The sequence below is a fragment of the Gossypium raimondii genome, chromosome 10 (genome assembly GCF_025698545.1).
Source record: "Gossypium raimondii isolate GPD5lz chromosome 10, ASM2569854v1, whole genome shotgun sequence".
In the NCBI taxonomy this organism is placed as follows: domain Eukaryota; kingdom Viridiplantae; phylum Streptophyta; class Magnoliopsida; order Malvales; family Malvaceae; genus Gossypium; species Gossypium raimondii.
The window spans coordinates 7,695,903-7,708,216 of NC_068574.1; the positions used below are offsets into that span (position 1 = coordinate 7,695,903).

The 12,314-nt window shown below is 30.9% G+C and overlaps 1 protein-coding gene and 1 long non-coding RNA gene across 3 annotated transcripts; one reads left to right on the forward strand and one right to left on the reverse strand.

Moving 5' to 3' along the window:
• Nucleotides 1–3,320: 3,320 nt before the first annotated feature.
• LOC105778286 (probable 2-oxoglutarate-dependent dioxygenase AOP1) lies at nt 3,321–4,825 on the reverse strand. Of its 2 annotated transcripts, none has more exons than XM_012601969.2 (3): nt 4,276–4,825; nt 3,939–4,179; nt 3,321–3,778 (listed from the first exon to the last, which is right to left on the reverse strand). In XM_012601969.2, exons 1-3 carry the CDS (start codon nt 4,647–4,649, stop codon nt 3,527–3,529), a joined length of 867 nt encoding a protein of 288 aa, XP_012457423.1. In that variant the 5' UTR covers nt 4,650–4,825; the 3' UTR covers nt 3,321–3,526. The 2 variants fall into 2 exon arrangements, with proteins under 2 accessions (XP_012457423.1, XP_012457422.1); XM_012601968.2 differs by having other exon boundaries at nt 3,858–4,179; nt 4,276–4,822.
• Nucleotides 4,826–7,856: 3,031 nt separating this feature from the next.
• LOC105778287 (uncharacterized) lies at nt 7,857–10,567 on the forward strand. Its single transcript, XR_001128637.2, has 3 exons — nt 7,857–7,955; nt 8,423–8,489; nt 10,310–10,567. It is a non-coding gene; the product is annotated as an uncharacterized LOC105778287 (long non-coding RNA).
• Nucleotides 10,568–12,314: the final 1,747 nt, after the last annotated feature.

The following is a 12,314-nucleotide window of genomic DNA, read 5'->3' on the forward strand; positions in this document are numbered from 1 at the left end:
AACTCACTGACTTGAACCCTAAGAAATTCTTAGATGACATAAGGCCGTATGCCTCACACGACTCACACGGCTGTGTCACCAGGCCGTGTAAACCCAAAATTTACCTAAAATCAAGCCATTTCAAAACCATTTCCTACCTAACCATTCTTACCATTTAGGCACATATTCAAGGGGTTCAATTATCATCCAAACATACATAAATATGACATTTCAAGCAACCTAATTCACCTAACCAATATGCCATTCAAAGGAACCACAATTGTACTAAAACATCAACTATCAAAACTTGCCATTTTTCCAAACATAAATACCTAATTCAACACCTACCAAATCATACCATATTTACCACTTTCAAGCCATTACAAACATACCAAAACACCACACATTTCAATTACCCTAAAGTAGTCAACAAAAAATTACTTAACAAGTTTTATAAGTTCATTAACTAAACATAAACTTCAAAGACATAAGCATACTAAATCAATCATTTTATACATCCATAAACCATAAACATAAAATACCTATACATGCCATTATTAACCTTGGCCAAAATGCTCAAAAACTATCAAAATGATTGTTGGATAGTGTGATAGGTCTCCGATGAGGTTCCAACCAAATCAAGCTTCCGATGATCTATAAAATAAAGGAAAACAACTACGTAAGCAACGAATGCTTAGTAAGCTCATATAAACTTAAACATAACTTACCACCTCAATACACAATTCATAGAATAAGCATAAACCATTTCCAATGCCATGAACTTAGAATAAGACTATTGAAGCATCATCAATCTCACATACTAGTAGGTTTATCAACATTACATATAAGCTCATTTATGCCATAAATAGAGTTCACAAGATACATTACATATGCATCAACCTTTTCATAGATCATGAATATTTCCATAATAAAGACAATGTCAACATCCTTTTATTGTTTAAATTTGTCACAATGATCAATCTGGTATGCCAAATTTGATTCAACATCATTCTTATTATTCATTTTCACATTGTCTCCTTTCCGTTTGATAGAGTTCAACTAAATGTTTAGGTGTAGGACATGTATGCAACTAATGAATTTCCATACCATAGTGATAATATAAGTTATCTCCACTCCTTAAAGAGTTCTTGAGAATTCTTGTTCTTTTCTTACTTTCTTCATTTTTCCACTTCTGGTGGTGAGAAAATTTATTACAACAATCCCCTTTGACTATTATTACTGTCCAACTTACTACATCCATGTCCAAGATTATGTCTTTTGAAATTATTACATATTGTTACATTCTCTTCAAGGAATGGTTAGGTTTCGTGATTAAAAACTTTTGTGCAATAATAAGTAATCATGATATTAACTCTTGAAGAAAAATTCATGATATTGCTACTGTAGGAGCACATTTGAAGCATGAAAAGTTGAATAAGTTTTCTCTTGCAAGTTCTCATCAGTAATATTTTTTTCCACATGATTTTAATTTAGAATTTGTTCTGAATACTGTAGAGTTATACTCATTATTTTAAAAACTTGTAACTTTAGGAGATCTTTCAAGTGCATCTAATCATAAAACTATCATATTCTTTTGGCCATATCTTTCTTTATCTAATCATAACCTATAATTAAATCACATAATTTATAATAATATCGCAAATATATATAAATTCTTAGTGCTTCATCCACAAGCACCGGTTTAAATTACAAAAATATATAATTTCTTAATGCTTCATCGACAAGCACCTACTTCAAACTATTTCAAATGATTGAAATCTCTATAATTCAATAATTTCACAAAATTTGGTGAAAGTAGGAAACCAATTTAGAGACAAAATAATGTCTCACATGACATATATATAAATAACGTTAAGATAATATATATCTTAAAAATAAAAAATAAACCAATAAGTCAAAGAGGATTATGATTGTTTTATTCATTAATAGAGCACACAAAAATCACTTAACAATTTTGATATATAAGTTAATCATAATTCAACTATGAAAGAAATTAAATAACTCATGATAAAAGATTGAGTCTAATCAAAGAGGACTCATCCTAAAAAATAAGTTATCAAAAAGTGATATATAACATATTGATAACAAACATATCTAATCAACAATTATGTCTTTTACATAAAAAAATGAACCTAAAGAGGCAAAAATCAAATACCATCATAACGTGAAATTTATGTTAAATAAAAATTAGTAGTAGTCATACCTTAATTGAAAAAGAAAATAAGGTCAAAATATAAAAGTTTCTTACTAATTTTATACTTTACTCATGCTTGTACAATGATAAATCGAAGATTGGGAATAAGAACCATGATCTATTCTGAAATCGAATCTTTTAACATCTTGGAGATGAAGTTGTAAGGGTGAAAGATTAAGGTCAAAGAGGAATTGAATTTGTGGGACGACTTCAAAAGATTTTGAAGTGATAAAGAAAATAGAGAATCATCGTGCTGATAACATGTTATAAAATAAAAAGATAGAGAGTAAAGAACAAAGAACAAAGAAAATGATAGAGCAAAAGAGAGATGTATTTTATTGATCAATGAGAATAATCTACAATGCTTCTCCAAAATCTATATTTATAGACATAAGAAGTATAACTAAAATAGAACTCTACTTCTAATGACTATTAGAATTTAAAGTACATCAAAACTTATCTTGATCTTAATGGATAGCCACTTAATAATAAAATATTCATAACATTATGATTAAAATATGTATATAAAATTGATTTGTATACTTTAAATATTTCTCTTTTATAGAAATAAGATGAATAAATTAAAACAATGATGAAAATGCTTATACCATATATAGTTTAATGGGAGCTTTAAGGGCAAGTTATATATAATTGCAATGACGTTAACTTCACTAAAAACTTGTAGAGGTTCGTGCAGATAACATATTATAAAACTAAAAGAAGAATACAAAGATTAAGAGAGAAAGAAAGATAAAGAAATGAAATGATGATTTGACTTTCATTTAGGATGCAATAAGCTTGTGCATGCACTTTATTTATAGGGCTTTAAATACCAAAAGTTACAAAGCATTAATGACCAACATTAAGGTACCTTATAAATGATTTAGGAGTTACAAGATAATGAATTTAGGGGTTATGAACGTTCCTTCTTTAGGGGTTACAATAGGCTAAATTTGAGGGAGTTATGATCTCCATTTATCAATGGATTTACAATACATTTTTTTATTTGTTTTTCTTTTAAAATATAATTAATTTTGAAAAAAAATATTTTTAAAGGATTTTTTTTTCAGATTCTGTCATAGGATAGAGAATGCATGTGAGATTACCATAAAATCAGCACCTAACCTTTAAAGCAAGATATGATTGATTATTGAAGAAATAAAATAACTTGCAACCATCACAAGATGCCCATAGGGTTTCACTAAAAAAAAAAATAGACCTCAGTTTTCGAGCACCGCTAAAGCTGGTCAATGCTAGATAGCTGCACCGATGCAGAAACACACTGATATAGATATCCTAAAACTTATTATCTTTGATTGTTACATGACTATCCTAGTGTTGGACACCACAATAAGCTTTAAGACCAGATTGATATCGACCCTCGTTGGAAAAGTAGAAGCCCAAGAATTGAGCGTAATCAAAGGGGTTGTAGAGCAAGGGGTGTGCTTCATCCACTAGCTCTTCTGGTGCCTTTATCATGTAACCTGCTTTTGGGACTGAAAACAATCCAAGCGAATACCTTGGCTTGTCTCCACTCATCATCACTCGATGATAAGTAGCCTTCAATCGCCCATTTAACCATGCCTGCACCATTAACAAACCAACCCAACTAATTCATTTAATTCATCAATTATGACAAAAAGAAAAATGGAATGATAATTACATGGAGAGATTCCCCAATGATGACAATGAAAGAGTCTTTGGAGGGTTTGACACCGATCCATTCTCCGCTGCTGCTCTGCACCTCCAATCCGTTAACCTCATTTTGGTACAAGATGGTCACTACGTCCTGATCTGTGTGAGCAGTTAGTCCAACCTGCGTTCCACTGGTTTGTGGCCCTTCATATTTCATTACCTTGAGAAGGTAGCCTGTGGAGTCCATGTGCTCATCCTCATATTTCTCTACTTGGAAACTCTCTAAGATCATTCTTCTTATCATTTGATCTAACTCCGTTAATTGCTTTGTGAAGGATTGTATAGTTTTGCTGATCAATACAGACAAACATATATATACCAAAATTCATAAGGAGATTGAGGAGAAACTACTGGGAAATTATTTTAAGTGCAATGACTTTATGAACCTGAAACTTGGGTTTCCTCGAGGCCAAAATGTACGAGTCTGGGCTTCAACTTTTTCGATAACATCTGCATCATCAAAGCCGATGCTCTCAAACAATGGTATTTTAGGGTGTTGGCCAATATACCCATGATAAGGTATTTCGGAAACATTGCGACTTTTGATTTGTAAGGGAAGATCAAATAACTCTTCCATGGCTCCAAATACTGCTTCCCTAATCTCGAGAGGGATCTTGTCGAACAAAGCCTCAAAGCAACCGTAGTGTTGAAGGGATTGTTGGACTTGGCCTTTCGCCAAATCCCACTCATGGGTGCCCGGTTTTAGCTCCGGCTTAGTGAAATCAATGACAGGAAGCTTCAAAGGAGATTGGGAGTCCATTGGTGAATTAATTTTGTGTTGTGAATGGTGAGATGTAGCAGAATTTATACACAGCTCCAGCGTTGAGCTATGCCTTTATCATTTCCGGCCTATGAATGATGAACAGTTTGTCATTTTACATCAAGAATTCCTTTGATGTCTCCGTAATCATTTCCATAATTTTAATAATATTTATTTTATAATATACGCAATCAATATATTCACAAGGCCCGCAGGAGTTGACGTAAATATAGGGAAGGGTGGATGAGGTGTGAACAGTTTTTGATGTAGCTGCGCTGACCCAACTTTTATACACCGCTGCTGCGTTGTGTTTATCCTTCTCCGCATTATAAGTATATTTATATAAGGTTTTAAATTTATTTTTGATGTGGATCAACTATTTAAATAACACATGGCATCCCGTATTTAATGACATATGACATCTTTTTATTTAATACCAAAATATTAAAAATACACAATACAATAAGATAAACCCTATATTAATAGTACTTTCCTCAAAAAACAAAATAGGATTCCCATATTTAATTAACCTATTTTCATATTTTAAATAGATAAACCATAAATTTTAAAATATAAAAATCAGATAAATAAAAATTCATGTTTTCCCCGTACTCTAAGCTATTTTTTAACTATGATTTTCATAATTAAGATATTTTCAATTTATACCATAGTCGCATTTGATACTGAAATTTTTAACTATTTGTTTTAAGTATAAAGAATTCAATTGTTCAATAAATCTTAACATATACAATATTTTAGATTAATATAATAGAGATATCGGATCGACTTGAAACTTTACATGCATAACAAGTATAATTATATAAATAAATTTAATAGTTGGATTATTAAAAATTGATGTATAAAATACACAAAAGATGCAAAACAACTTTAGTTTTACATCGTGTAAGTGGATCTCTCCTTATAACACACATATATATATTACAATGCCTGAGACCAAAGCTAATGTGGACAACTTATTTTAACGACACATTCACAACTTTTATGTTCAATTATTATATTTTTCATATAAATTTTAAATAAATAAAATTTGAAAGGTTACATAAATTTTTCAAAATTTATGTAAAAAACAAAAAATATAATTTTTTAAAAATATGAGAATAAAATAAACCTAAAAACTTTTTAAAACTCATTTCTCTTTTGTAATTTTATTTTCAAATTTATATATTTTAATTTTTTAGAAAACTTAAGTAACTTTTACAATTTATTAATTATTTTTAATGGGTTAGAATTTTTTAATTTAAAAAGATATTTAAAGTTTGTATATATTATCTCTTGAATAATCTAAAATATAATGATGATTATTATATAAAAAATAATTTATAAATTAAAAAAAATTAACTCTGACCCATAAGTGTTGGATACAATGGTAAGACACATTGTACTCCCAAGGGGAGACACTAATTCGAACATTGGAGATGACATTGTTGAAGAGCCAGCCACGAACCTCGAACATGGACCGTAAAACGAACATGAAAAATACCAAAATAAATAATATTACAAAGTAAATTTATAAATTAAAAAAAATTATCACTTTAATTTATAAAAAGTAACATCTTTGGGAGGCACCCAAGTAACAACCGACATGAATTCAATCTTAGCACACCAAGGATACAAAAAATATTCCAAAATCTGATACCAAATGATATAATGGATAGGTCAATTTCAAGTTGCTGAAAATGTTTAGAATTTGAATCTGAAAATTAAACAAACAAATGATTAGAAAGAATAGAAATAAAATTGATTTGAAAAGAAGGAGATTGAAATAAGTGGAGATAGATTTAGCCAATTTTTTATGGATTTTTGAAGGAGAAAAGTCGAATATTGTTCTCAAAAAAATAATAATAAAGAGAGATGGAAAAATGATAAAAATGATGATGGCAAGATAGGGAAGAAAGATATCTAATGGAACCCTCGAAAAACAAGCTTCAATAAACTCCACTAATGACTTTAACCGACCCTCCAACCTAGATAACTTGGCAAACCGAGGGGTGAATAACTGCCACCAACAATCTCAAAAGAAGATTGAGTTGAAAACTCTTCTAAAACAAATAAGAAAAGATTTCTTGCAACTGAGAAGAACTCAAAGAGTAATTTTATTCAAATCAAAGTTGGGTGCTCTTTATGGTGGGTGGCTACCCTTTTTATATGAAAAGCGAGCTAAAAAAAGAAAAACAAATCCCTAAAAACTAACCTAAAAAATGAGATGGCTAAGAAATAAAAACAAATCCCTAAAATGTAGCCTAATATGTGGGCAACTAAGAAAGGTAAGTCTTACTTCCTAAGAAACTTAGAAGAAAGAAAATACTAAGCGAATTTGGTCAACTTTATGATAGTTATACATGGACCAAATTTTACAAGAAAACAAATTAACTTGGTCTTAAAAATAAACTTCTTAATTGAGTCATTGACAAATTAGGCCAATAAAAATAAAATAATTAAGTCTTCAAGTGATCTAAACGAGCTTTAAATGGGCTTGCTCTTCAATTGAAGTGCATTTGGGCTACTCTCTTCACAACTTAGGCTCTTGCAATTAACATCTTCCATTTAGTACACCTTGTAACACCCCAAACTCGGCCATAAACTTGGCCTAGACGTTATGGCAAAATCTGGAAATGTTATTGTAGGCGAAAACCTGGAAATACGTTAACTTTTGTTATGCGAAAATTCGGTTTATTTGAAAACACATATTTATTTCCTGTTTTGTGAAACATTGTTTGTTTACATTTTCTAAAAAGTATAAGTTTGTAGCAGAAATATTTAATGCGTTAGATTTTGAAATAAACACCATTTTTTGTTTTGGAAATCTATTGCTTCTGTAACAGCCCAAAATAGGGCCTAGTCGGAACAGTAGTTTCAAGACCAAAAAAAAAAAAACTCGAAGTAGAAATATTTAATTTATAATTATTTTAGAGTCTATGATATGTTTGGGTGATGGTGTGCAAATTTTGTTAAGAAATTTTATCGATTAAGCGCCCAATTTTATTATTGGGATCCAATTGTATTAATTGCAAAATATGAGTTCTAGAACATAAGTACTTGTTTTAAATGGGGGTTTAAATTAGAGGTCTTTAAATGACAAATAGACAATCATATTTCGTTATGGACAAAACTAGTCATGGAAGGGTAAAAATTGAAGGTATAGTAAAAAGGACATTTTTGTCATTTGGGTGTTTTAAGGCATAAAAGACAAAATTGAAACCCAAAAATCTGCTCATTCTCTTCTCCATGCTGCCGAAACTTTCAGCAAGCCATGTCTAGGGTTTCAAGCTTTTTCAAAGTTCAATTGTAAGTTCATTTGAGCCCCGTTTTTAATGTTCTTCATATTTTTGAGATCCTAGAAGCTTAACCTTTCTATTTTTACTATTTATTTGCATGAAAAATGAAGTTTAAAAATTGACCCATGCTAGATATTTGTGCATTTTGATGTTTAATGATAGAATAAGGGTGCACGAGGTTAGGAGAATGATTTTTGCTAAGTGATTTTCGTTGAACATGGTTAAAACGGGTTAATTAGTAAAAGTTGTAAATGCTCCTAAAAGTTGTAAATAATAAGAATTTGAGGTTGCTTAAAGAGAAAAAGGTTTGGCTGACCTTGAATGTTATGGAAATTGAATAAAAATCATATTACGAGCCTAGGGGCAAAATTGTAATTATGAGAAAGTTTAGGGGCAAAATTGTAAATTTTCCGTAGTATGATTTTTGTATTAAAATGAGTAATGTGAGTGATAATTAAGTGAAATGTGACATTATAGATCAAAGAAATCGAGATTTGGACCAAATACGGGGAAATGTCAATCAAAATAATCGACTCGCGTTGAGGTAAGTTCGTACGCGTTAATCATTGTTACAATTATGCTTTTAATGCTTTGTTATTTCATAAATTGTATACACGAGAATACAGTCACGTTTAACGATAAATCGGCTATGTTTAGCACTTAATATGAAATTCGAGATAGCTTCAGCTATTTATGGCACTTAGTGTGCGATTTGGAATAGCTTCGGCTATTTATGACACTTAGTGTGCGAGACTGAGATAGCTTCGGCTATGTAAGGCACTTAGTGTGCTAGATTATGATAGCTTCAGCTATACGATGGCAATTAGTGTATGAAACATTGAGTATTCGATAATGTTACGAGAATGTGTAAGTTCGTATAGTAAGTTTATAAGCAATTAGATGTTAAATTCTGAATGAATGTTAATTATATATATGCTGAAATGAAATATGCAAATATATATATATAGCTAAATGCGTTTTAGTTCGGAAAGTAAAAATAGATGTGAATGCGATTTATCGATGTTTAGCACTAAGTGTGCGGGTATGAAATAGCTATGACTATATGAACGGCACTAAGTGTGCGAAATTAAAATAATGATGTTGGATAATGGGCACTAAGTGTGCGAAATTAAAATGATGATGTTGTATAACGGGCACTAAGTGTGCGATACCGAGAGCAACTTGGTTAGATGAGAAAGAGCACTAATTGTGCAACTTCATTATGGCATCGGCTCGAGATGAGTTTTGAGTGCCAGTGTAAGACCACGTCTGGGACATGGCATCGGCACCGATATGTGATCCCATGTGAGACCATATCTGGGATATGGCATTGGTGTCCTACCAGGTGTACGAGATATCCCAAACATCCCTAATATTACAAGTAGTTCAACGAGAAATTCAAGGAGTATGCTCAAGATAAGTAAGAGTAGGATATGTGAGTATTATGACTAGGCACAGGTATGTATATGAGATTCATAAATAATGCGCTCAGATTATGATGCATTATTGATAAGGATGCAAACAAGTAAGATGTGTCTATGATCACTTGATTGTTGTGTGCCAAGATATAATATGCTTTGGTGTAAGTGTATATAAATGAAAGTGGACACAAAGAATTAATCAATGAGTGAAATTGACCTTAAAACAGTTGTGGGCAGCAGCATTAGTATAACTTTGAAAAATCACAAAAAATGGTGGAAATTGAATTAAAGTCTGGGTGAGATATGAAATTAAATATTAATGAGTCTATTTTTCCATAAAAGAAACAGAGTAAGCAAAAGAAGTGTGAATTATGAGGTATTTGAATTTTGGTGAGACAGGGTCAGAATGAGTTTCGGAATCACCTGTTCCAACTTTGAAAAATCAGTAAAAATTGTACAAAAGTAAATATGGAGTATAATTTATATGTTTGAAATCCTTATTATGTCTATTTTCAAGTGAAATAAACGAGAACATCATATGAATTTTGTACGGGGAGAAAATTGATTCGTTGTGAAGAACTGTCAGAATTGTTGGACAGTGAAACAGGGGTAAATTTAATGAATAAACTGTATTAATTGGTTAGACCAAAAATTCTTAAATTTCTATGGTAAGAAATTATGTGAGTCTAGTTTCAGGAAAATTTACGGTTCTTCATTTGGAGTTCTGTAGCTTGAGAAATAAATAATTTAGTAACAGTGACTCAAGTAGACAGATTAATGTGAATATTAGTAATAAAGTGTAAGAATGTGATATAATGATTATATCATCATAAGAAATTATTGCGAGGATTTGTCCACACAAGTTTAATAATTTCTTATTATTTTCATATGAACTTACTAAGCATTTATGCTTACTTCCCTTCTCTTTTCCTTTGCCTTATAGTATCGCCAAGTTAGCTCGGGAATCGGTGGACGTCGGAGATTTGCTCACACTATCAATTAGAACACTTGGTATATCTAGATACATAAATTTTTGGGTTACGGCATGTATAGTAGGTTTGGTCGTTTTGTCATATATGTCATATTTCTTATGGCCTAAAATGTTGACCCTTATTTAATAAATGTTCTTTTTGATTAAGGCTATTTGGAGATGGCCAATACGCCTATGATATGGTTATTCATGTATGTGGTAATTGTATAATTGAATGTTGTCATGAATGACGATGTGTATGGGAAAGCGAATGTAAAATTGGATATTCGGATGTCCAATTATAGTGTGATACATGTTGACGAAATTTTATGACACGGTTTTAGATGTTCAAGAAATTTTAAGTCCGGTAACGCCTCGTACCCTGTTCCGGTATTGGATACGGGTAAGGGGTGTTACAGCTTCGTAGGAAAACCGAGTGTTATCAATAAAAACGGTTAAACAATTTTAGACAAAAAAAAAGTCCAAACCCAAAACAGTCCTAGGTGTCCAAAGAGTCCAAAATATATGAAACATCTTATTTTCAAATTTAAGAAAAATCAAATATACCAAATTATTATAACCGTGTAACAACCTGAATTTAGGGCTAGTCGGAATAGTGGTTTCGGGATCACAAATTTGACGAGAAAAAAAATTATTTTCATTATATTTTTATAGTCTACGATTTCACAAAATGATTTCATGAAAATTTCGTTTGAAAATTTTGACGTTTGGGCACTCAATTTAGTCAAAAGGACTAAATTATAAAAAGTGCAAAAGTTGAGTTCTATATGTTAGAGGCATCCAATTGTTATGAAATTTTAAATTGGAGGTCTTTATATGGTAATTAGGTTGGTGGACAAAAATGGGCATGGTTAGGCATGTTTCCAAAGTTTTTCATTAAGGGCATTTTGGTCATTTAGTTATTAAAATGAATTAAAAACAAAATTAAAAGCCAATTTTTGTCCATCTTCTCCATAAGGCTGAATTTAGCAAGGGGGAAGCCATGGTTAGGGTTTTCAAGCTTCCAAGCTCAATAGTAAGTCTATCATTGCCCCGTTTTTAATGATTTTTACGTTTTTGAGATTATTGTAATATGATTTACCTATTTCTACCATTTATTTGAGCTAGAGTTGATGTTTAAAAATTTACCCATGGAGAATATGCATGTTTTTTGATGTTCTATGGAAGAATATGAATGTTTGGAGTATGATAAACGATTTGTACTAAGTAATTTTTGATAAAAATGTCTAAAAGTATTGATTTGTAAAAGTTATAAAATGTGTCATAATTGTGTGAATAAGTGAAAATTGTGAATGGAAACTGTCATAAAATGGTTCGGCTAAAATGCAAGGAAATTGAATAAAAATTATTTTACGAGCCTAGGGGCAAAATCATAATTTTGTGAAACTTTAGGGGCAAAAATGTAAATTTGTCAAAGTATGATTTTTAGACTGGAAGGAATAGTGTGAATGTTATATAAGTTAAATGTATTGTTATAAATCAACAAAGACGAGAAATTGAAATTGATCGATAAAAAGAAAAGTGAGAAAAAGTGAAAAATTCTCGAATGAACCTTTGGAATAAAAAGAGATACGAATGAAGTAGTGAATTGCATGAGTATGTATTGGGTCTCAGAAGCTCTATTTGTTACAAATATAGTATTTTGAAGTTATAACGTGAAGATTTATAAAAGCATGTTAAAAATTTGAAGAGTTTAAATTTGAATGAAATTTTATAACTCGGTTTAACATGTTTATAAGTGTATGTGTTCTGGTAATGCCTCGTACCCTATTCCGGTGTCGAATACGGGTAAAGGGTGTTACAAACCGAGCTCCCAGCATACCGATCCGCCTAAGTCTGAAGGTTACCTGAAAGAGACAAATAAACAGAAAGTGAGTTTTCAAAACTTAGTGTGTAACTCATTAAATTAGTATCATAGATTAAATCTCAGGCATATCTCATAACAGAACAGACACAG